The sequence below is a fragment of the Myotis daubentonii genome, chromosome 18, assembly GCF_963259705.1.
Source record: "Myotis daubentonii chromosome 18, mMyoDau2.1, whole genome shotgun sequence".
Taxonomy (NCBI): Eukaryota; Metazoa; Chordata; class Mammalia; order Chiroptera; family Vespertilionidae; genus Myotis; species Myotis daubentonii.
This window is the reverse complement of record NC_081857.1, coordinates 30,737,874-30,762,181: the sequence shown is the minus strand read 5'-3', so window position 1 is coordinate 30,762,181 and position 24,308 is coordinate 30,737,874. Positions and strand designations below refer to the sequence as shown.

General features: G+C 52.8%; 2 protein-coding genes across 9 annotated transcripts; both read right to left on the bottom strand.

The window, feature by feature from the left end:
• Positions 1–3,597: 3,597 nt before the first annotated feature.
• ECM1 (extracellular matrix protein 1) lies at positions 3,598–9,052 on the bottom strand. Of its 5 annotated transcripts, XM_059673194.1 has the most exons (12): positions 8,863–9,052; positions 7,660–7,710; positions 7,478–7,579; positions 7,261–7,326; positions 7,062–7,172; positions 6,702–6,761; positions 6,530–6,544; positions 6,081–6,379; positions 5,471–5,845; positions 4,729–4,949; positions 4,476–4,563; positions 3,598–4,075 (listed from the first exon to the last, which is right to left on the bottom strand). In XM_059673194.1, the coding sequence occupies exons 1-12, from the start codon at positions 8,930–8,932 to the stop codon at positions 3,845–3,847; spliced, it is 1,689 nt and encodes a 562-aa protein (XP_059529177.1). In that variant the 5' UTR covers positions 8,933–9,052; the 3' UTR covers positions 3,598–3,844. The 5 variants fall into 5 exon arrangements, with proteins under 5 accessions (XP_059529177.1, XP_059529182.1, XP_059529179.1 ...); XM_059673199.1 differs by lacking the exon at positions 5,471–5,845; XM_059673196.1 differs by lacking the exon at positions 6,702–6,761.
• Positions 9,053–10,099: 1,047 nt separating this feature from the next.
• TARS2 (threonyl-tRNA synthetase 2, mitochondrial) lies at positions 10,100–24,003 on the bottom strand. 4 transcript variants are annotated; one of them, XM_059673190.1, is made up of 18 exons: positions 23,847–24,003; positions 22,902–23,098; positions 22,467–22,590; positions 21,505–21,629; positions 19,934–20,051; positions 19,748–19,812; positions 19,413–19,491; positions 18,241–18,387; positions 17,970–18,068; positions 17,458–17,675; positions 16,825–16,987; positions 16,475–16,612; positions 16,242–16,319; positions 12,756–12,856; positions 12,194–12,295; positions 11,951–12,023; positions 11,276–11,390; positions 10,100–10,461 (listed from the first exon to the last, which is right to left on the bottom strand). In XM_059673190.1, the coding sequence occupies exons 1-18, from the start codon at positions 23,919–23,921 to the stop codon at positions 10,313–10,315; spliced, it is 2,166 nt and encodes a 721-aa protein (XP_059529173.1). In that variant the 5' UTR covers positions 23,922–24,003; the 3' UTR covers positions 10,100–10,312. The 4 variants fall into 4 exon arrangements, with proteins under 4 accessions (XP_059529173.1, XP_059529175.1, XP_059529174.1 ...); XM_059673192.1 differs by lacking the exon at positions 11,951–12,023; XM_059673191.1 differs by lacking the exon at positions 18,241–18,387.
• Between the last annotated feature and the right edge of the window lie 305 nt (positions 24,004–24,308).

Genomic DNA, 24,308 nt, shown 5'->3' with positions numbered 1-24,308 from the left:
GCTCCTTTTTCTTGATATTGTATGAAAATTCTCAAAAATGTAGAAAAGTTGACAGATTGTACAGCTCATACACTTACCACCTAGATTCTACAACTCACTTATTGCTGTATTTTCTTCTTCACATCTTCTCATGAACCCAGAGGAGTTTGTTTCTGAGCAAGCTGAATTTGTGGTATCTAAGTGTCCTGCCTAAAAGGCTGCTGATTTAGGGCACAGAAACACGTTTAAAGAGCTAAAATAGATCAAAATAATTTTTTAAAATATATTTTATTGATTTTTCACAGAGAGGAAAGGAGAGGGTACAGAGCTAGAAACATCGATGAGAGAGAAACATCGCTCAGCTGCCTCCTGCACACCTCCCACTGGGGATGTGCCTGCAACCAAGGTACATGCCCTTGACCGGAATCGAACCCGGGACCCTTCAGTCCACAGGCCGATGCTCTATCCACTGAGCCAAACCAGTTAGGGCAAAATAATTTTTAAAAAATTTAAAAAATTACAGTTTCAACCTCTGAACTGATCTCTTGTCTCTACCCTCTTCAGCTCATCTATTCCTATTCACCTGTTTGTCCATTTAATTCAACTTTTAAAAAAATCCGTTCACGTCACTTTTCTTTAAAAATTTCATGATGACAGACAGGGCGAGAGGGAGGGAGAGAGAGATTGTGATTTGTCGTTCCACTTATTTCTGCACTCATCGGTTGATGCTTGTATGTGCCCTGACTGGGGATCGAACCTGCAACCTTGGTGTACGCAGATGATGCTCTAACCCACTGGGCTACCCCTTGAGGGTGTTTGTTCACATGACTTTTCTTTCGCAGTCCTTCGCAGGTGCTCACTGCCAGGCTGGCATGGCTTCTGGTCCAAGGTCTCCCAGCGAGCATGACTCAGTCTAAATCGCTGACCTCATGCCTGGCTGCTCCCCCACACCATTTAGACTGCTCAGTGGCTCCTCAAATATACCCACCACACTTCCTGCTCTATGGCCTCCTCCAAGAGGTCCCCGAAAGCCAGGCTGGGACATTGGAGTCTCCACAGAGCTGAAAATCCCTGAGGAGGGTGTTTTAGCCAGAATACTTAGCACTTTGCCTGATACAAAGCGGACATTCTGTTTTACTCCGGCTGAACTTGGTACACGTACAGGGCTTTGCAAACCTCCCTTTTCCTTCCAGCAACATCCTACTCAAGCCTGAACTCCGGCCCCCCCAAGTCGTGTGGGACTCTGACTCGGCTATCCAGCGCCCCTGGACTTAATGAATCATGTTTTAATAGCTTATCTACACAACTGCAGTAAAGGGTAACACGCCCGCCTTTCCTGGGAACTAACGGCAATCCTATCCATGCTTCCAGGCTCTACCCAAAGCACCTCTTCCATTTACTAGTTCGCAGACCCCCAGCGAGAATGACTTCCTTTAACTCAGCTCATGATGCTTACAACTACTTAGCCCTGATATTCTTGTCGTTAATCCTCACCCAAGGATATTTTCCCCATTGCTTTTCAGAGAGTGGAAAAGAGGGAGGGAGGGGAAGAGAGAGAACATGGGGGGCGGGGGGGGGGGGGGAGGCATATCAATTGGTTGCCTCCCACAGGCGCTCCCAAGGGGCCGGGACTCGCCCTGCAACCCAGCTACATGCTCTTGACCAGGAATTGAACCCGCGACTCCGCGGTGCTCGGGCCATCGCTCCAACCACTGCGCGACACGGGCCAGGGCAGCCCTGCTATTCTTTCCTAGCTTATAGTTGCTGACCGGGTCCCCTCCTCTCCTCCCTGGGAGACTGCAAACTCCTAGAGGTTGGGGCAGTGGCCCTGCTCCTTACGGACCGGGCCAGCACCTGCCGCTGCGTTTCGCAAATGCAGCCTAAAGCCTCATTCACTGATCGCCCGCCTGTCCCTTCACCCGTTGGGTTTCAGCCCCCACCCCCACCCCCAAACCCCCTACGAGCGCCTCAGAACTCCGGCTGCGACTAAGGAGTTGGGGGGGTGTGGGGGGGGGGGTAGAGCTGGCCCCGCCTCCCCGTGCCCAGTCCCTGGGTCCTAGCGCTGGGCCGAGCGACGCCGGATATCCGCTCAGGCGCAGTGACGTTTTGAGAGAGCGTGATGCCGGTCGCACCTAAGCGGGGAAGTAGGGCGTCTGATGAAGGGGTGGGGCCCAATGCGGATCTCGCTCGCTCATTGGCTCCCGTGCTGACGGACTGGTGAAGGAGCCACTAAGATGCTGCTTGCATCCCGTCAAAATATAAATAATAAACAAAAGGCTGTGAGGAGGGGAGCAGCGATGTCGGCCTGAGAGCTGCCGGGGCTCAGCTTGTCCACCCAGGTTTGTCTTAACCTGGCCGGGAAGTCCCGTTTTCTGGGCTGTTGTGCTGACAGCGGAGTCTCCCCAGACTCGAGTCTTCATTCCGGTGTTTTCAGCTCTGGCCTCCGAGGGCTGTCCCGCCGCCCTGTGGTCCATTTTAGGTCTGGCGGCTGCAGGGGTGGGCAAACTTTTTGACTCGAGGGCCACAATGGGTTCTTAAACTGGACCGGAGGGCCGGAACAAAAGCATGGATGGAGTGTTTGTGTGAACTAATATAAATTCAAAGTAAACATCATTACATAAAAGGGTACGGCCTTTTTTTTTTAAGTTTTATTCATTTCAAACGGCTGGATCCGGCCCCCGGGCCGCTAGAGCCTCCTCCCGTCGCCTTTGGCCAGATATGCTCCCAACTGGCCACCCAGGTAGTTGCCTGGCTGGCTGCCACTTAGACTTTGCAAAAGGCAAATCTGAACACATTCTCTGCCTGAAACTGCCGTCACCCTCCAGGGCACAGGCGCCGAGATCCACTTTAAAGCATGTGGACGAGGCATTCGTGACGAGCTCCTGCTTATCCGGTCACCTCTCAGAGGGTCAGCACCGGAGTCAGGCCCTTTCAGCTTTGCGCTTCTGCTTGAGGTGACCCTTCTGCCTGGACGCCCCGGCCCCTTGTACCCTCTGTTTCACCCCTGGAGAAGCTCGACCTCACTCTGAGGCCTTGCCCAGTGCACCGTCCTGCCCGCAGCCCTTCTCCCCCCTGTGGGCCCTGAGCAGACGGGCACCCTGGCTGTGCTGTGCCACACTGCTTACCGCACCTGCGAGGTACCTGGAATGTGAGTGACCTGACGGAAGGGACTGGCACAGTGGACACTGGTAGTTCAATAGATGGATATTGAATGAATCAATATATGGACTCCACAGATCAAAAGTGAAAATTAAAAAGTGCCAGGCAGCCCAGCTGGTGTGGCCAGTGGTTGAGTGTCAACCTATGAACCAAGAGGTCATGGTTCAATTCCCAGTCAAGGCACATGCCTGGGTTGCGGGTCCGATCTCCAGTGTGACATGTGCAGGAGGCAGCGGATCAGTGATTCTCTCTCATCATTGCTGTTTCTATCTCATTCTCCCTTCCCCTCCCCCTTTGAAATCAATTAAAAAAATTTTTTTAAGTGTCAGGCAGGGATGTGATATTTTGGGGGTGCACCAAGGACATGGACCACATCTTTTTCACTTCTGAATCTTGATAGCTATTTAAAAAGGTGACCATCCTTTTAAAATATGTGAATAAATTCAAGATGACAAATAGTGAAGTTAAGCCATTTATTTATGGTTCCATCACAGCCCGTGGGATGACTTCTGCTCCGTGAGGGCAGGGCAGTGGTCCTCAGGGTTCAGTCACTGAAGAAAATGCCAGCAGCCAGGCTTAGGAGGGTGTGTTTGTATGTGAGACAATGAGGACACCAAATCCCGAGGTGTTTACTGCAATGCGTAGTCAAGGAGGGCGGGGTGGGGTGGGGTTCACCCAATCTGATCCTTCAAGGCTCTGGGGTGACTCACTTTTCCTGGGGCTCAGAGGGGGGGCTGGTATTTGTTTCCTGAGTTGGGTCGTGTTTCCCCTGGCCCTTGGCATCCCCTGAGTCCCCAGCCACTAGAGCCACATTCTTCAGGTAATTAATGTTGAAGCAGTTGGTCTGTTCATCCCCAGGATTCATTCTACAGCAGAAGGCAGGGTCTCGCCAGAAGTTACGTTGGGGACCACACAGGTCACTGATGAAAGATGTTTTCTGATGTATGGGAAGAAGAAAGCAGAGATGGTGAGGGAGGGGGTTGTGAAAGGTCAGGCATGGATACTTGGGTGCCCAAAGTTGCCCTTCCTTCAGCTTCTGCTGCTCTCTTCCTGGGTCCCAGAGAGAATGCAAGGCTCCCTTGCACAGCTAGACTTCCTGTGATGGACAGATGTGCATATCTGCAAAGGCTGGAGCTTCACAGGAATGTAGCAGTGGGGAGCAGGTCAGGTCAGGAAAGAGGACTTCTGGAACCAAGAAAAATCTCTCCCCCCTAGTCCTCATTATTTCTGTGGGCTGTTTTGAGGTGCTAAAAGTAGGGGTAGCCTCCAGGTCTGGCCATCTCCCTCCCCTCCCCTGCATTCCCTTGGAGACTGTGACTCCCTGCACCCACACTCACCTCCTCCTCGGCACAGCAGGCTTGCTCTGGAAGGGGCAGGTCACAGCAGCGGTCAGTCAGGTTTCGGATGAGCCCAGGAATCTGTTTACTATGGAGGGAAAGGGGCAGGGGTCAGGGTCTTCAGGAAACCCCAGGCAATAAAAATGGTGCTTGGAGACCATGATTTTGATCTTGCCAAGAGTGCCCCAGAGGATGTCCCAAAAGGAGATTTGGGGGAAGGGAAGAGAGTTGGGAGGAATTGTACAAGACTTACTACTTGGAGATAACTCTTTGGTTTCCACAGAGATAGTCCATGAGGTTGGGGGTGACTCGGCTGAGGTCAATGGTCAAGAGATCCCGGTCATAGTTGGGGTAGGGTGCCTTTTGGGCAAAGCATTCATCGCGTTGAGGACTAGGAGGGTACCGGCAACAGGAGTGGTGGTGGGTCTTTATAGCCAGTTCTCGCTCACAGTATCCATCAAGGGAATCCTCCCACTGTTAGCCAGAAAGAGGGAAGTCAAAAGACTGGACACCTGGCCCCTTCTCTCCTCACCCGCCACTTCCCTTGTTGCCCACGCTATAAGGAGAGGGACTCCCAACCCCAGGTGCCAAAAGAGAAGGACAAAGAACCAGAGGGCAAGGAGGCAGCTGTGGATGTGTGAGGTTGGGGAGGTGGAAGGTGGAAGCACAGGTGAGGTTCGGAGCTGGCCACGGGAGATGAGCTGGACCGGTAGATGGAGGGGGTTGGGTGAGGCCAGAGCTGGATGGATGGACGGATGGCAGACAGGTACACGTGTGGGACCACGGGTGGACGAGGCCGGGAGTACAGGATGAAGGCTCAAGACGAACAGACTCAGGTGACGAACACAACGGATGGGCGGACATTCACAAGCAGACGGACGGGTAAACGTGTTCACAGTGGGGAGGCACGTGGAGGAACGGACCAGCGGGATCAGAGGTCAGAGGTGGGCAGGCAGGCAGACGGGCTCTCCGGGGGGGCTGGGACGCCCACTTACAGCCTTCCATGCACAGGTGTGGTTATTCCCCCGCCGGCAGCAGCGCTGGAGCTCCCCCTCCAGCCGGGTCAGAGCCTGCAGCTGCCTTTGGAGGCGGTCAGTAGGTGGGAGGTTGCGTGGCACCGAGCGGAAGCGTCTTGCGTGGCAGATGTTCTTGATATTGTCCAGTGTAGGCACCCCCGGGGGGAAAGGCAGCTCAAGGCCCATGGATATAACAGGCTGGGGGCTGGGCCCGGCCTGGAGCTGGTAGTGTGGCCGGGGAGCTTCCTCCTCGAAGCAGGAGAACCGAGCCTCCCCCTGCTGTTTGCAGCACCAGTGGGCTCGGGTCTTGACCGAAAACTCGGCCTCACAGTACTGGTTCATTGCGTTCTCCCACTAGAGAAGAAGGGCGGGTCAGCCTAGCAGCCCTCGTCCACATTCCTGTCTTCCTCCCAGGCTCCAGGGAAGGACTCTGGGCAGTGAGGTCGGAAAGCAGCAGAGACTGCCTCCGCTCTCCAACACAGGACCAAGGAGGTTTCTGCACACCCAGGCCTCGGCCTCCAGTCCTTAAAACACACACATACTGTCTGGGGCTTAAAGGACACACTAGGACTACCCGTCCGATCCTTACCACAAGTTTTGCACAATCCATACGCTTTGCATAGTAGTGGCAGCGGCAGCAGCGGGAATATCCAGTCTCCAGCATATTGAGGGTCTCACCCTGGCGACTAAGGTGGGAGTAGCCAGACTGTGGCAGGTCCCAAGGGCCATACACCACGTGTTGACGAGTAGGAAGGCAGATCTGGTCTAGGTTGTCTGGAGAAGGCCGCCCAGGAGGGAAGCCATCCAGCCGTTGGCCCCAGCACCTTTGGGGTCGGCCCGGTTGGCAGTGCTGGCCTGGACCGTGCTGCGAGACGGGAGCTGGCTTTTCTAAAGTCGGGAAAACCAAGTGGGCAGGCGGATCGCGTGGAGGGGCAGAGAAAGGCTGAATGAGTTGGGAGGATTGGAAGAACTTGGGGTTGAGGAGAAAGGATTGAGAGGATATGGGGGAGGAGAAAGAAAGGAATTTGTGGCTCTTACCTTCAGACTGAGTAGCTGAAAGGAAAAGAGAACCGAGGCATGAAAGGTGTCACCATTATTGTCCTCCTAAGTCAGGCCTGCTCCCTGCACTGCGTCTCAAGCTCAGGCTCCCTGAACCCCTCTGCAGGGTCCTGACACTAAAGCAGGGGGACAGACTAGAGCTGTCACTCACCCTCTCCCTGCTTAGGTGGGTTGGTCCTCTCCTCCTGTGCTGGGAACGGTGGTGCGTCCACTGAGGTGGGAGAAGACGCGTAAGCAAAACTCACATTGGGAAGGCGCTCTCTAAAAGAGGGGTACCTGGCCAGTTCCTATTCATAGAGAGGGACTCAGTAGAGAAGCAAGTGAAAATAGTTTCTATTCTTATGCCAGTTGATCTCCTAACTTTATAAAATAGGTATTATTTCCCCAGTGTGACAGATGAAGAAACTAAGGCTTGGAGAGGTGACTTACCCACGTTTACGCAGCTAGTCAGTGGCAGAGCCCCCAGAGCCAGGGGCAGGCCGAAGGGTAAAGAGAAGAGGGAGGCACTTACTTTCCTTCTGTTCAATAGGGCCCTGGGGCGGGGGCAGTTCTTCCTGGACGGGGACGACTCTCCCGGGGCCAGTGGGATCCTCTGGCTGGCTTCCCGAGAGAGAGAGGGATCCTGAGGGGGAGGACACAAAGGACAAGGATCAGACTGATGCCAGCAAGAGGAGAGTGGGCTGGAGGCGCGGGAACGGGCCAGCACTCACCACTCCTCACAAGGAGCTGGGGAGAGAACAGCTGCTCCTCTTGGTCAAAGGAGGAAAAGGGCTGCACTGCAAAAGGGGAGTGTGTGAGGAGCCCCCTCCTTCGAGCCAGGTGAGGAGACAGGACAAGGCCTGCTCCCCTCCCTCCCTGAAGATGGGGGTGCGGGGGGGGGGGCAGGAAGCCAGACTCGATACCCAGAGGGGGAAGGGGTGGACTTACCTTCACTCTGTCCCTCAAAGTCAGGGTCATGCAGAAAGACGTCAGGGTGATCCCTGGGGCGGGCTCGTGTCAGGGGTGGGGAAGGGGGTGCTGCATAGCCAACTAGAGGCGAGAAGGGAGACAGTCAGTGCCTACAGCTCCTACTTGACCCCTAATCCCATGCCACTCCCCCAAACTCGTACCTTCTTGAAGGTACTCTGGCCCCAACTCCCTCTGACTTGAAGGTTTGAAGCCTGGAGTGAGGAAGGGTGAGTCAGGGTGGTTTTGAGAGCCCCTTCCTGGCTCTGAGCACAGGAAAGAGGACGAAGACACCAGCAGCCTCTCCTTACTGCTCCTGCCCCATGTCCCCTAATCCATCCCCCAAACACTCCTGGGGTGCGTCACTGGGCTCTGAGCAAGCCCGGATACTCTGACAGCCTCACCCCCATCAGACGCACAGCCTAGGGTCTCCCCAGCCCGGGCCTGAGAGAAGGGGCCGATGGGGCCGGGGAGGGAGGCCCTCCTCTCCTGTCAGGGTCACTCCCTCGGGACTTCGGGGCGGCCCTCCCTCCGCCGCTCTGCGGTGGTGCTCCCCTCGTCTTCAGAGGGAGAGGACCCTCCTGTTCCAGGGCCTTCTGACCAGACGCCTGCCCAGAAGTCTAAGCTTCCTTCACCTTAGCTACGCCCAGGTCCTCCTTAGCTTAGGTGTCCATTGAGGAGGGGGCACTGCGATGACTCCGGACTGAGGCTGAGCGCCCTCAGCCACAGGGAAAGGAATCGCCTGGCTGACCTGCACTCACGAAGCCTAGGACCCAGGAGGGGCAGCGAGAGGGGAGAGGGGCCTTTGCAGACAGACGAGAGCTGTGCTGCTCCCCACAGCTTCCCTCGGGAGCGTTTGTCCAGCATCCACGCGGGCAGGTGTGTGTGCTCGAGGGCAGCTGTGTCCAGTCCCCGGGGCACGGGCACCCTTTCAACTCTTCTCCCAACCAGGCAGGGAGGTAGTCCAGACTCTAGGTCAGCAAATTGGTTTCGAGCCGCCTGGGGGCCCTCCTTCCACTTTCCACTGCCTAATTGGTCCCACATACACCTCCCTCAGGCAGAGGCCTCCCTCAGCGAGTCCACCTCCCCACCCCCGCCCCAGGTGGCCTTTGACTCCAAGTTTGGGTTCCTTGGCAGCAATCACTAGGCACAATCTCGAGCAGCAGCAGCCTCTAGCCGCCCCTCCTGTGCTCTGAGCCCTCCCTGCTTCAGGGCTTCGGTCCCAGGCCCACCTTGGGCCTGCTTGACAGCAGGAGCAATCGGAGAATCAACCTGCTGGCGATGAGCCACCTGGGATGGCTGGACTCAGGCCCAGGCCCACGCTGGCCAGGACCCCTTCCCAAGGGCTCACTCCAACCCCAACTCACCTCCTTCAGAGGCTATAGAAGTAACAGCCAAACAGGCCAAGACCAAGGCTGCTCCGAACATGGTGCCCATCCTGGGGCAAGGACTGGCCAGTGGCCACTCAGGAGGTGTCTCCTCAGGTAGATCTGGAGCAGAGGCCGGGCTGCTGGGAACCCGCTCCTCTGGTTGCTGCTCCGGGTAGCGCACTCAGGCCGGCCCCTTCCTTTTATATGGTGATGTGGGCACAGCTCCCGCCCTCCTCAGCTTCCTGCGTGACTCAGGCCCAGCTGCTCCCCCTCCGGCAGCCACTCCTCCCAAACTCACCCTGAGGCATCCTGAGAGGATTGAGAAGAATGGGGGTAATGAGAGGGGAACATTTTTGTGACCCCAAGATGTTTGAACATTTATTTGGTGCCTCAGTTTCTCTGTTTGCAGGTGAAGGGAACTGACAACCTGCTGAATTGGGGCTGGGGACACGGGCACTAAGGAGTTTAGAGTGGGAACAGGACACCTACCCTAGGGGCTCCCTAACCAGGGAGAGGCCTGGGCTGCCCTTTTTATTAATTTTTTTCTTTTATTGATTTGAGAGAGGGAGGGAGGTATTGTTTTGTTCCACTTGTCTATGCATTCATTGGTTGATTTTTGTTGCTGTTAATCCTCACCCGAGGACATTTTTCCATTGCTTTTTTTAGAGTGGAAGGGAGAGGGACAAAGAGAAACATCGATGTGAGAGAGAACATGGATTGGTTGCCTCCTGCATGAGCCCCGACCAGGGCCGGGGAACCTGCGACCAAGGTACGTGCCCTTGACTGGAATTGAACCCGGGAACCCTTCAGTCTCAGGGTCGATGCTCTATCCATTGAGCCACACCAGCTAGGACTCATCCATTGATTCTTGTTATGTGTCCTGACCAGGGATTGAACCTGCAACCTTGGCGCATCAGGATAACACTCTAACCAACTGAGCTAACTGGCCAGAGCCTGGGTTGTCCCTTAATTTGGGAAACATCCATATGGGAAACATCAATTGGTTGCCTCCTGCGTGCACCCCAACCAGGGATCGAACCTGCAACCTGGGTATGTGCCCTGACCAGGAATCCAACCCACCGCCTTTCGGTGCCCAGGATGATGCTCCAACCAGCAGAGCACCTGGCCAGGGGGGGCGGTCCCTCTTCACTCTCCCCATCGCCCTGGGACAAGAGAGGAAGGCGAAGTCAAAATCCTTTTATCCCCCATCAGGAGTCAGAGATGACCACACAACCTCAGCGCTTTAGGTTTATTATGCTGTTTCGCTCTCCTCACATGCAGCAGCTGTGGCTTCCTCCACATCAAATCTCTTTCCAAAGAGTAGATTCAGGCCTCCACACAAGTTCTAAAGGGTCTGGGACTCCAGACTCTGTCCGTTAGGTTGGCCCCTCCTGTGTTCGGAGAGGCTGGTGGCTCCTGCAGGTCTGTCACATGACTATGCAAACGCTCAGAAAATTTCCTCGGCATTTGGGACCCTGGTGTTCTGCAGCTCCAGCAGCCGCCCCACAGCCTCTGTCAAGTCCCGTTCTCCAAGCCGACGATTGTCTCGCGTCCGAACGCTCACTGTTCTGTTGCTCTGCTCTTTCTGGCCAACCACTGCAAGTAGAGGGGGGTCGGTATCTCAGGGCAGATGTAACCCACCTGGGGTCTCCCTTTGCTATGCAGAAACTGAAGCGATCTAACCTAAATCTTTAGAAAGGGTGAGAACAAAGCCCAGATGTGGTACGGGGACGATATTTTACTGGTTCTTGCCCTTCAGGTCCCTGCTCGTGCTGAGGAGATAAGAAGCTATTTCAGGTCAGGAGCCCAGGGGTCAGCCAGAGCAAGACAAAAATCAGCTGACCCAGAGGAAGTGTGTGTGCACCTGTGTGTGTGAATACCAGAGAAAGGGGAAGTGGCAGTGGTGGAGGCTCGGCGAGTCCACGGGGCTGTGGGCAGCTTGCTCCAAGCGCTGGCAGCACGAGTGGGTGTGCAGAACTAGAGAATCAGGTTATCTGGCTGAGGACGGTCTGCTCCTGGCTTTTATTGGAAAATGAAAAAAGGAACAGGCAGAGCTATACTTGTCTCCATAAGGCCTTTCTCCTCATCCAGGAGGGCTGACTCCATCTAGGTCTAGAATAAACAAAGCTAACTAATTAAGGCCTTATTAACCCTTCCTGTCCCTTTCTCTCTGGCACGCCCTTGGTGAATTAACCTAACAGACAGCGATGAAGGGTCAGAAGAACACTGTTCTGTGGGTCAGAGGTAGCTGTCGGGGTGAAGAAAACTATGGTCCAAATGGCTCAGGCATCCTGAATCCTGGCTCCTGTCCAGCTCAGGAACTGAGCCCCAATTAAGCCAAATATGCAGATGACCAAACTTAATAAAAATGAGGACAGTGTACAGGGCGGGTGCTTGAGCTGTCACTCACCAAACTGAAAATTGTAGTTGGTGAGCTGGGCCCCGCGGACTCTCCGGCTGAGGGTCTGCCCGGAGTCAGCGTCCAGGTCTCCGACCAGCCCCGCCGCCTGCAGGCTCTGCTGTACCTGGGCAGAGGTTTGGCGATAGGAACTTAATTTAATGGAAGGTTGAGGAGTAGAACAGTCTGATACCAAAGCCCCATCTGTTCCCCCTTCCTCTGCCTCAGGGCTCTTGGGGTCTCACAGACACCCCTCCTCACTGTCTCCACACGGAGGCCCTGCCCTCGCCCCGCGGCTTGTCTGCCTCCTGCTGGAGCCCAGCCTGCAGACTCCCTGGCCTGCCTGCTTCTGGCTACACTCTACCCAACCAGCTGCTCGACGCGGGGCCAGCCCAGAGCCTTACTTCTCTCTAGAAAGCAAAGGAAAAGCAACATTTATCCAACCCCTTTTTGTGCTCTGTTGTCAGCCTTTCATGTAAGCTGATTTAATGTCACACATCTCCACCAGGAGGGACCAGTTTGTTTCTCAGGTGTGGAATTCCCAGCACACAGGCCAGCAGCCATCTGAGCCCAGCCTTGTGGTTCCAAGTGCTTGCGCCTCTCCCACCCCAGGTGGTCTCTTCCTAGGCATTTGCTCAGGTTCCTATTAGTCTTGCTTCAGCCCTGTCCTGACCCCCAACTCCTCACCTCCCTGGCATAGTCCTCCTGCTCGTTCCCCACTGGGATGACCATCACCTGGAATGGGGACAGCCACAGCGGCCTGTTGGGAGAGAAGAAGAGGACAAATGACTCATTCTGGCTCTGACCATGAGGGTGGCTGCAGCGAGCAGACTGGAGCAGGAAACAGAAGCTGGAGCCTGAAGGGGCAGGGTCTGGGGCATGCACTGTCATGCCTGACTCAGAACAGAAGTCTGGAGTCGGGGGTCTCACCATCTCCCCCCACAGCTCTCCGCCAACACTCCCAGCATCCTTTCCACAGAACCCAGAACTGCTCGGTGAATGAGGACTGGACGCTCTGGGGCCCCGGCTCGCCTAGAGGGAAAAAGGAAAGTGGATGGAATAGAGGAAGTAGCACAAATTGTGCAATCAAGATCACCTGCCGCCGAAACCGGTTTGGCTCAGTGGATAGAGCGTCGGCCTGCGGACTGAGGGGTCCCGGGTTCGATTCCGGTCCGGGGCATGTGCCTGGGTTGCGGGCATATCCCCAGTGGGAGATGTGCAGGAGGCAGCTGATCGATGTTTCTCTCTCATCGATGTTTCTAACTATCTCTCTCCCTTCCTCTCTGTAAAAAAAAAAAATCAATAAAATATATTTAAAAAAAAAAAAAAAAAAAAGATCACCTGCCAGTTCTAATAGAACTATTCAGGCTCAGCAGGGGAGGGTGTGGAGGATTGGTTACTTTCAGGGCCAAAGGGAGAAGGGGAAGCTGTTCTCCAGTGATCCCATGGGCAGCCGCGGGAAAAGGGAACTTGTCCGGACAAGGCTCTGTACCCTTTGTACTGGAGGTCAAATCTCAGGGGCAGCTGGAAGTCAAGCTGGATTGTCCCGCACTGATGGGGCCGACCCAGGGCATCATGGAGGTGCACGTCAATCTGGAGGAGAGAGGGGAGGCCTGCGAGAAACCAGAGCCACTGCCACCCCCTTTCCACCTACCCATGCCCCAGGCTGCTCTGAGAGACTGTCACCCAGCTGTGCCAGACTCAGCGGGGACTCCGGCAGGGACTCAGTGGTGTTATATTAGGGGACACCCACATCCACATGACTGACCCATCCACTCCCTGGTCTCTCAATTCCTCGAGCGCCTCATCTCAGAGACCTTCACCCACACTGTGGCTACAGCCTTGTCCTGTCCTTGCCCAGAATGGCTGCACCTCTGGAACGGTCCACCCTGCTCTGATACGTCTCTTGGTTTTCTAGCTTTGACAATTACTCCTGCTAGTAGCTCTTCAATGTCCAGGTTCCTTAATGCTTCTTTTTCTTCCAGTTCACAGGCCCCTCCCGCCTTTGATTCTTCCCCAGGCAGCTGTACCCACTCTCCCAGGTTCCCGACATCATTGTTCCTCCATCACATCCACATGGCAAACTCCCCTGGTGGCACCCTCCCCTCCCACCTCCTTGGCTCTTAACAGAACGGCTCAGCGCTACCCAACATGGCACACACCACACAGATGCAAAACGACTGACGCCACCCACCTCCCTGTTTCAACCTCAGCTGGACCCTTGCTGCCGCCCCCAAGTCTGTGGCTGCCTTGACCAGCTGTGTCCTGTTCTCAAGGATTGTCAAGCTTTCCCTTCTCTCTTCAGGGTTCACCTCCCTCACTGAAAACTCCTCTCCCCCATTCCCATCTCACCAAATGACTCTTTCCCCTATTTCATGGAAAATTCAGACAATGTCTTGAGATGGGAAATGTTTCAAATCCTATAACCACACCTATGAACTTCCTGCACCTACCCCAGCCTTTCTGTAGGCCCCAAAGAATGGCAAAGGTTGTTCCTTTGGTGGAGGACTCTCAAAGCCACACTTCAGTAGAACTTCCCTCACTGAAACCCCTTCCACAACTTCAACTCCTCCCTAACCCCAACAGGCACCCTCTCATTACAGCATTTAAAATTCTCAAGTCTCGCCCTTCATAAACATTTTGACGACTCAGGCCCTTAGTAATTCTCTTTTGCCTGTGTAACAGCCAAAGTTCTTGAAAGAGTTAGGTTCATTCATTCCCTCCCTTCCTCCACCCTCACTCTCCACTTTACCAAAAATGGCCTGCAAAACCTAACAGCCTTGAGCTATGCCTTCGCTCTGGTCTTTCTAGAAACCCAGCTCTGCTCTTTTCTGTGCCAGACAGCGTCCTCAAGGGGCAGGCGCAGTGCAATTCAGATGACCAATCCACTGGGCCCAGCAATGTGGCTTCTCGCTTGTTCACAGCTCACTGCTCTGCCTCTTCTTGGGCTGCATGAAGCAGCAAGCTTTTACCAATATGCTTTGCTGGCAAGTGCTTTTACCAGAGCTGCACCAAAGGTTACCGCACTTGCAGTTGAGCAGAACATTCCTGGCCCGAGCTTGTTAGAGAAGCTGCCACTACCTGTTGTACCCACTCATCTCTGTCAATCCTAGCCTGTTATGATGAGACTTTTCTTGTCTGTGACTCTCCCTGCTTCATGCTGCCACATATACAAAAAGGTTCTTCATGCAAAGGGTCACATAGCTTGCCTCTGTGGGGGTCAAGCCTCGGTAAACTAAGCACTAACCAACAGGACGTTCTGAAATTCACTGCTCCTGAAATTCACTGCTCCTGAAATTCACTGCTCATAACAAAATACAGGGTGGGGCACAAGTGGCTCACAGTTGTTTGTAAGGCACATAAAACCCACTTTTGCCCACACGGTATACTATAGATTTCTTATTCTTCGATATTCCTCTTGAAGAAACCATATTGTTGGACCTTGTTTAATTAATTCAGGATTATTGTAGAATTCATTAATAATGAAACCTGTTTGCCCATTTGTGAGAAGACACATCCAGAGCACTGCCTTCATAAGCAGACTTGCACCAACAGTTGTCTATTTTAACATGTAGCTAAGTTATATATAAGTTAACATTATTAGCAGCTGGTACTTTTGCTAGGGGTTGTTAATTCCAGGTGTGAAACTGACCTCACGTCAATTTTCATAACGTATCTTAATGGAAAAATAACATTTTCCTGGCATGTTAAATCAAGCCTTTAAAAAAGTTTCCAAGAAAATTTTACTGTCCTGGGTTGTTAATGGTTAAGGGAGTTTGAATGGTTAAGGGAGTTTGAATTTTGTGATAAATGTATCATTTTTTTTTAGATCCTGCTGTGCCTTTATCATGAAGTACATTTATTTGTCTTATAAAAATAGCTCTAGCCCTAACCGGTTTGGCTCAGTGGATAGAGCGTCGGCCTGCAAACTGAAAGGTCCCAGGTTCGATTCCGGTCAAGGGCATGTACCTTGGTTTCGGGCACATCCCCAGTAGGGGGTGTGCAGGAGGCAGCTGATCTATGTTTCTCTCTCATCGATGTTTCTAACTCTATCCCTCTCCCTTCCTCTCTGTAAAAAATCAACAAAATATATTTTTAAAAAATAGCTCTAAAATTTGCTTCAACCTAATTGGTAACCTGAGTTTATATCTAGCATGAATTCATTATGGTATTATTAACATATATGAATTCAGTATGTTTTGAGGCAGTACTTTGCCATTCATGACTTTTTTATTTTAAGTTATTTTTTATTGATTTCAGAGAGGGAGAGGGAGAGATAGAAACATCAATAATGAGAATCATTGATCGGCTGCCTTCTGCACACCCCACACTGGGGATCCAGCCTGCAACCTGTTATGTGCCCTGACCTAGAATTGAACCATGACCTCCTAGTTCATAGGTCTACACTCAACCACTGAGTACACTGGCCTGGCTATACAGTTTTTAAAATCTTTATTACTTGTATGATTGGAAATGTTTAAAACATTGCAAAAAATTTTATAATGTAGTGGTTTTAATAACCAATTTTTTTCTGTCTGCATGTAATTCTGATTTCTCAAATACAATCACTGGTAACAACCAACCAACCAACAAAAACTAACAGCCTTTTCACTAAACACAGCAGATAAACTTTTCAGTTCTCTCCCCTCCTCCCCGATTCTTTCACTTCTTCCAACTCACCACGTGAGTCAGTTCCCACCCTCCCCCAGCCTTGCCTCCACTCTCCCTCCTGAAACACCTCTTTACTTGGCCAACAATCACGTTTTGCATTAGAAAGAGTCCTGCAGGAAGCCTTTCCGACCCTCCTGAATCGCAAGCTCCCTTAGCGCCTGCCACCCACAGTCCTCACAGACAGTAAGTCCCATGGGGGCAGGGACTGCATCACTCCTCTTTATACACAAGTTAAAAAAATTCCTTTTTATCTATTAAATACTTAATAAAACAAAAAATGAAACTCTATCCAAAGTCCCCAGCTTACCTTAGGCCCATAGAAGGCACCATCTCCAGGGTGGAGGTCCCAGGGTTCTCCAAACCCTTCCAGGGCCTGTTGAAGGACCTTTAGAGGGAGTGAAACAAGAGGACTGTGAGCAGCACATCCCTCCAACCCCGCACCGAGCGCCTCCACACATGCCTCTCCTGAGGACCCTGACTCCCAACTGTCCCCCTTCCATCGGAGAGGGGTTTACCCCCGATTCCCTACCACCTGCTCACCTGCTCAGCCTGGTCCCAGAGGCAGGGCTCTCCCAGGAAGCCAGCCGGCCGGGTGGACAGTGCCAGGCGGAAGGAGAAGCCCAGGACAGCATAGACAGAGCGGAGGAAGTCCAGGCAGCCCCGGATCTCTGCTTCCAGCTGGGGACGAAGTCAGGGAGGGAGGGTGTGAGCTAGACAGAGCTCTGGGGTGAGGGTGGTTTGGGGCAAACAGAGGGCAAAAACAGAGAGGAAAGTTGGGGATAGCACGTAGCCGAACGGTAGTATCTAAAGAGGGCAACTGAGGTCAGGAATGTTGGTGGCTCATGGGGGAAGGGCGGAGGTTAGAAATGCCTGATGGAGGGGGGAGCCACCTGGTCCGGTGCACAGAAGATGTGAGCATCATCCTGCTGGAAGCACCGCAGCCGGGTCAGTCCTCCCAGGCTGCCCGAGGCCTCGGCCCTGTGAAGGGCACCAAAGTCTGCCAGTCGCAGGGGCAGCTCTCGCCAGGATCGGGGCCGGTGGGCGAACATCAGGCTGAGATTGGGGTGGGAAGGGGTCAGTGCCACAGGGAGAACTAGCTCCCGAAGACTCTCCTCTGCCCAGTGGGCGTGCTTCCTCTCCCTGCACCTTCGTCTAAGGACCCCTCCGGCCTGCCGTGGCCTGAGTCCTGCCAATCCCCATCATCACAGTCGGAGCCCTGTGTGACTCAAAGGGATTTTCTCAATAACAACAGACATCATTTACTGTGCGCCTGTGCTGTGACAGGTGCTGAGTTGGGAAAAAAACCTTAGGCAGCAACTCCAAACCCCTGATGGTACCGTAAGGACACTGAGGCTTAGAGTGGTACAATGATCTTCCCAAATTCACATGGTCAGCTAGAGGCAGATTCAAGACTCCAATCAGGTGCCCAGTACTCTTCCCAGATGCTTCCTGTCACTTAATATTTAGCAGCCTGGGTGCCTGGCCTCAGCCCTGGAGGACCCAGGCCTCTGGCTCCAGCTCACCAGTGTGCAGGGCAGTTCATGGGCTTGAGGGCGAGCGTGTCTGTGGGATGGCTGGTAGAGTGGTCACTCTGGGAGCTGGTGGGCCTGTCAGAGCCTGGGGACTGCAGGGCAAACATGTCTTCCTGATAATGCTCCCAGTGTCCCGACAGTTCCCAGAGTTTCGTAGAAAACAGTATGGGTGTTTTTACTTCTGAGAAACCACGGCGGGTGTACTCGGCCTGGAAAGGAGGGGACAGACATGGAAGGTCAAAGTGACTGGGGGAGGGAAAGGGAGGGGGCAGCTGTGTGATTCTCCTGGGCCCTCAGTCATGCTGATCACAGTCACAACCTACTAAATACCATATTAACTCTCTATGTTCCCCAATGTAGACCACACATTTCTAGTATCTCAATAAAAATCACCAGCACTTTACAATATTTATGTTTATGCTTCTAATCCCCCTTTTAACACTTGACTTCTTCTAGGCCCCCAGCCCCTCCCTGGTCTTCCTCCCTGGCTGGGTCCCCCTTACCCTGATGAAAGACACCAGGGCATTGTGCACCCTCGTCCCCCGGGGCAGGAAGAAGCAGCTGCCGGGACTCAGCTCATGGAAGAAGAAGAGCTCCTGTTCCTGGTCGGGAATGGCAGTGTCACTTCACGGGGGGAAGCAGGGGCTTTGGCACCAGAGGAAACAGGGTGGAGCCGCTCAGTCTGCTGGATTCTGAGTCTGCTCCCAGCGTCACAATCACGTTCCTTCACCTTGTCCCAACCCTTCCCATCGCCCCCCTCCCCAGTCCCTGCACCTTCCCGATGCGCCGGTGGTCCCGTGACTCTGCCTCCTTCCTCCATTCTTCCCAGGCCCTCAGCTCCTCTGCTGTGGGGAAGGAAACCCCGGACACCCTCTGCAGCGTCTCGGGGGCCCCTGAGGCCTTCCATAAGGATGACGAGTTCTGCGAGGGGCACAGGGAGTCCATGGGAGGATGAGGCTGAAGCCACCCGACCTCTCTGGCAAACCTCAGTGTGAGCTTCACAGTTATGCACCACTTTCCCACCAACACCACAGGCTGCTCCTTCAGACGGCGCATGTGATGCTCATAGCCTTGAAAGTGCCGGTTCTTGATTTCTACATACGTCCCACTCAGGCCTAACATTATCCTGAGCAATCTCACTGCTGCCTGCCAGCACCCCCGGCCTTCGTTCCTCCCCTTCTAATCAATGATTGCTCAGGAGGTTAACCTGAGGATCTGGTCAAGTGTCATCCACCCACCCCCTTACCAACCTCCCACACTCTTCCCTATCTCTGCCCATGAGATCACCTGCCTCTGCTTGCCCTTTCCTGGAACAGTACTAATAAGAAACAGCCTGCACTTTATAGCACTTTTAACTTTCCCTCAAACACTTCCTCCTGCATTCGTTGGTTCTGGCTCTGGGTGTGGGTTTACTGGCAGGAATTAACCGTCTCTTTCAATAGATGGGGAAATAGGTGAGGAGATGTACCCAGGCCACACACATCCTTAATGGCAGAGCCAGGCTTTCAGTCCGGCGCTTTTTGTTCTACCTAGCTGCCGCTCCCCTCGCCCTCTGCTCCCATTCTAATAACTCACCTTGCCCAGAAACAGAGTTTTCATAAAAGACACGCCCTTGACTTAGAGTATTCCCCCCGTGCCTGTCGAACAGTATTCCCCATCTTCTCTACCCACAGGAGTCGGCCGTGTAAGACCTTGTCCAGCCTGTCCACGCCCTCCCACCCCGTCTCCCTTAGCGTTGATGTCCAATTATGGAAACTGAGTTGGTTCCTGTGTCCAGGATCTGCCATCAGACTCCGTTTCTAGAAGGCAGGGACTAAGTGTCTTTCTCCCTCTGGATTCCCTGCTCACTGTCAGAGCACGGATGGGGCTGAGAGAACTATCTTCCCAACCCCCCGCTACTCCAGTGAAAACGGGAATTTCCACCTAACCCTGTCCCCACAACTGACCGTGAGCAGCTTCAGCCCTCCAATCTGTCCAGTATGCCGAAGGTGGGGGCCCCGGCAAAGATCCACCAACATGCCACACCTGGGAGGAAGAGGGGCCATTAGTGATCTCCAAATTCCCGAGTTTTTAGTTTTCTCCCTCTCCTGGCCTTTAGCTGACGGAAAGAGGAAGTAAAGAAACGTGTTCCACAGAGAGAGCAACGGGGGATAAAAATCAATTCCCAGTCCCCTTTCTTTTTCTGGAGCAACAGATTAGCTTCTGTCTCCTTTCCCTTAGCCCCCTCTGGCCTTGTCAGTGCCGCCCCACCTCCCCATTTCTCCGTCTTGACCACTCTCACCCATAAACTGTTGCTGTCGGACCCGTCACTTTCTCCTCAATCAGGCGGAGCTTAAAAGGGTTATCCTGGAAGAAGGGATGAGTGAAGACAAGTCTTTATCCCATCACCTCTGGGACTGACGAGGGAGAGCCACCTCGTCCCGCAGGCCTCTGGTCTTCCTCCTAAGACTGTGTGTTTCCAACCCACCTTGAAGAGCTGGCGAAGCTGATCCCGGGAAGCCTCTAGCCTCCGGAAGGGCTGAGCAGCAGCTGCAAGTTTTTGGCAAATTCGCTCCAAAACAGGCAGCTCTGAGCCCCGGATAGTCCTGGGAAGATGAGAACTGGTTGGTTTGCACCCTCTAAGAAGCATCACCTGGGTGGCATACCTGTTGGCTAGGGGGTGAAATCCTGCCCTCCAGAAACATCTAGAATTATTTGCTCTAACAGGAAATCAGGTACAAATTTCATAGCTGGAGCAAATGCTCTATGTATGAAATTAAAAGTTGAGTGCAGCCCGAACTGGCTTGGCTCAGTCAGCCTGTAGACTGAAGGGTCCCGGGTTCGATTCCCAGGCACATGCCCGAATTGCAGGTTCCATCCCCAGTAGGCGGGGCATGCAGGAGGCAGCCAATAATGATTTCCTCTCATCATTAACATTTCTCTCCCTCTTCCTTCCTCTCTAAAATCAATAAAAATATATATTTTTTAAAAAGTTGAGTGCAGGCAATCTGGATGGACAAAATTAAAGCAATAGTAATGGAGAATGAAATAAAAGTTGAAGAACTCCTAAAGGCTAGAGAAGGTGTTTCAAGCAGAATTAGAAGAGAAAGAACATGGACTAATGGAGAAGGTGGTACTAAAATAACATATCAGGCCTGGAGGCCCTTCCCCCAGCTTGCTCCTCCAAATTGAACATGCCCTAGACCCCAGAAAAGGGCCTCAGAAAACACTCCAATAACAGGGTACAACCTTTCAGTTATAAGATGAATAAGGTCTGAGGAGCTAATGCATAGCATGGTGACTATAGTTAATAATTTTGATAATTCTGTATTGTATAGTTGAAATTTGCTATTTGCTAACAGACCTTAAGTGTTCTCACAATAAAAAAGGTGAGGTTGTGCCCTAGCTGGTTTAGCTCAGTGGAAAGAGCGTCGGCCTATGGATTGAAGAGTCCCAGGTTCGATTCTGATCAAGGGCACATGCCTGGGTTGCAGGCTTGATCTCCAGTAGGGGACGTGCAGAAGGCAGCCAATCAATGATGTTTCCCTCATCATTGATGTTTCTATCTCTCTTTCCCTCTCCCTTCCTCTCTGAAATCAATAAAGATATATATTTAAAAAAAAAAAAAAAAAAGGTGAGGTCGTCCCAGCTGGTTGCTCAGTGGTTAGAGCGTCAAAGGGGCTCAGGTTCGATTCCTGGTCCCAGGCACGTACCTGGATTACAGGTTTGCTCCCCATCTCCAGTGAGAATGTGTGCAGGAGGCAACCAGTCCATGTCTCTCTCACATTTATGTTTCTCTCTCTCTACCACTCCTCATGAAAAGCGATGGAAAAAATATCCTCAGGTGAGGATTAACAAAAAAACAACACAAAAAATGTGAGGTGATGGGTTAGTTAACTAGATTGTGGGAATCCTTTCACAATGTATACGAATATCAAATTATCACACTACACACTAAAAATACTACAATTTTGTCAATTATACCTCAAAAACACCTGGGGAAAAAGGTGAAGTCTCACAGAAGGAACCATCATTCTCCCCCTTCCTTGCACTGCTCACCGTTCCTTTCCCAGGAAGAAATCATGGTAGAAGCCACACTCTGTGCTGGGCCCTCGGCAGAGGACAGCCCCTAGGAGCTGTTCAGCCGCTGCCCCCAGGACATGGGCGCTGGAATGCCAGAACACCTGGTTCACAGGAAAGAAGTTCGTGAGTCCTAACCTTCTCCCTTACCCCCTCGCTCTGGATCCTCTCCTCCAAGAAGCTGGTGGGAAACCAGTATGGCTCTTCTAGGAATAACTGTCAACCACCCAGAGGTGGTGACCATTACATAGTGACAAGGAAAAAAAATAGAAAAGAAAGCAGAGGTCAGTAGAATCGGTGCACAGAAGAGCGTACCCTCCTACCCCACTCCTCAGGGCTGCTGGTCAGAGGAAGCCGGGCAGCTTCCTTTGCTCTCCTGTAACATCTCATAGGGCTTCAGAGTAAGCTACTCTGGTAAGACTGCCTCTTAAAGGCTCCGCTCAGTCTTTGGGTCCTTTTTCTTGCCCCCAGCCCAGGAGTCCAGTGTGATGCAACCACTGCTTTCGGATTTGGTCATTTGTAAATAAATGACATGAGAACTCAATTTTTCTGCATCCTAATACATGAGGTCCACATTACCTAAGCTGACATGAAGAGGACAAAATGGGGACGAGGCGTGGTGGTTATGCTCAGTTGTGGAAGCCACGTTAAAATTAAATATTTGCTACAGATCACTTATACTGGGTATCTCAATATCCTCCTGTTTTCAGCTTATTACTTCTCCCTTTCACTAACACAAATGATGTCTGCCTGCGAGAGACCTAGGCTGAGTAAAAACTCTCATCATAAGTTTCCAGCTTAGCTAGGAACAGTTAAGCCATCTGCAGTAAGTCTCCCTCCCAAGTGAAAATGGAAAAACTCAGGCAAAAGAAATGTTAGGAACACCCACTTAAATATCTCAGTTTAGCAGCCACTGTATTTGTGACGAAGAAGACACTTACTGCTTTCCCCTCTGCAGAATCAAACGTCAGAAATCTGAGGTCAGAATCTGTCTCCAAGGGCCGCTCCAGGTCATAAGGTTCCCCATTCACTTGGGCGGCCACTGCAGTATTTGCCAGGGTTGAACTTCAACAAGGGGGACGGGGTGGAGACAAAGAAAATGAGAGGGTTACAACCCACCTGGAAAAAGAGGGACTCAACTTGCAAAGGGGGACTGTGTTACCAGAGCAGTAGAACCTACTGTTTCTCCTCCCTCCTCCCCCGAGGACAACAGAGCAAGGACAGAGGCTCTGAACTAACACAGATAAAAAACCGAACCGGTAGTTAAAGCATCTTGATGGCGTGGAACAGAAACAGCAGAGTTTCGCTCTCTGCTCGGGTGCAGAGGGCGCAGAGGGGGCAGAGTGATACTGGCAGGTAGAGATGGGGCCTGGTACCTGATCTGCTGGGCCAGCTGGTAAGGGGTTGTGGTCCATGCCACGGCCTCCACTCTCCGTCCTCCGGGGAGCGCGACCCTAATAGTCCGGGGTTCCTTCTGTGCCATGCCTGCTAACCTCTTCACCTGCGCAGCCCATAGCTCCTCAAAAAGGCCAAGCCGCTCTACCAAACAGGGTGGAGGCGCCGGCACAGCTGCCTGGAGGGAAGGACGTTAGGAGGCAACACAGGTCCCATCAGTTATTCCTGGGATTGGGGATGGTGGGAGATGAGGGCATTGAGGTGGCCGGGGTCCTAATCTCTAGTCTTTAAAGCAGTGGTTCTCAGCCTGGGCTGCACATTAGAATCACCTGGGAATCTTTTAAAATCCTGATTTCCGGGCCTCGTCCTCCGGAAATTCTGTTTCTTTGTTACTCATGTTGTGGCCCCACCTCATCACAAAGAAACAGAATTTCCGGATGGGGCCCAGAATCAGGATTTTAAAAAGATTTCCAGGCGATTCTAATGTGCAGCCAAGGCTGAGAACCATGCTTTAAAAGGAATGGATGCTCCAGGGCCCTACGGTAGGAGTCCTGGCTCCGCCGGCGGTTGACCCTGGGAAAAAGCGCTTCAAACGGCGGCCGCAGTGGCTCAGCGGTTGGGCATCGACCTATGAACCAGGAGGTCATAGTTCAACTCCCGGTCAGGGCACAGGCCGGATTGTGGGCTCCATCCCCAGTGTGGGGCGTCCAGGAGGCAGTCAATCAATGATGCTCTCTCATCATTGATGTCTCTATCCCTCTTTTCTCTCCCTTCCTCTCTGAAATCAATAAAAACGTATTAATTTTTAAAAAAGGCCAGAGTAGCCGGTTCAGAACTCAGGGCGGGAGTAGGGCGGGAGCAGGGCGGGTCAGGCTGGGTTGAGAACCTATACCTTGGGCTTTGGGGGGTTCGGAACTTTGGGGTACCTCAAGCGCCGTGTGTAGCCCGCAGGCTTGTAACCCTGGGAGCCGGAGCCGCCGCCACCTCTGGTACAGCCCCATGTTCCTCCGGTGCTTACATCCTCAACCGAATGATCCCCTTCTCCCTCAGGGGATTCCTCATTGGCCCCTGGCCCGACAATACCCATGCCTATTGGTTACTACAGCTGCCACTCTAGCCTGGAACCACCCCCAGGAAATGAGAAGAGGTACGTCCACCCCACACAGCAACAGCAGCGATGTGGGTGGTTCCGGCCAATCGGAAGACTTACACGGTTACACCGGCAATCCGACACCTGCAGTTTCAGCCCAAAGTAGCAATAAGAGGTCCTGAGGGTTTGAGGACAGGAGCAAGAAAACTCTGGAGTGAGAGTGGGAGAAAAACGGACCGGAAAGGGTAGTCAGTAACTTCCAATTAACCACGTATGTATTTTTACATAGTCTTTACTA

What these genes read in the sequence shown, in the direction of transcription:
- TARS2 (XM_059673190.1), bottom strand. Translation starts at nt 23,921, where the DNA reads ATGGGGCTGTACCAGAGGTGGCGGCGGCTCCGGCTCCCAGGGTTACAA. An exon ending in TCTTCTGTGCACCGGACCAG is followed by an intron (nt 16,613 to 16,824) that starts GTGGCTCCCCCC and finishes CTTCGTCCCCAG; the next exon opens with CTGGAAGCAGAGATCCGGGG. An exon ending in TTTGACCTCCAGTACAAAGG is followed by an intron (nt 12,296 to 12,755) that starts GTACAGAGCCTT and finishes TTTTCCCTCTAG; the next exon opens with GCGAGCCGGGGCCCCAGAGC.
- ECM1 (XM_059673194.1), bottom strand. Translation starts at nt 8,932, where the DNA reads ATGGGCACCATGTTCGGAGCAGCCTTGGTCTTGGCCTGTTTGGCTGTT. An exon ending in GCCAGAGTACCTTCAAGAAG is followed by an intron (nt 7,580 to 7,659) that starts GTACGAGTTTGG and finishes TCTCGCCTCTAG; the next exon opens with TTGGCTATGCAGCACCCCCT. An exon ending in CCAGCTCCTTGTGAGGAGTG is followed by an intron (nt 7,173 to 7,260) that starts GTGAGTGCTGGC and finishes CCTCCCCCTCAG; the next exon opens with GATCCCTCTCTCTCTCGGGA.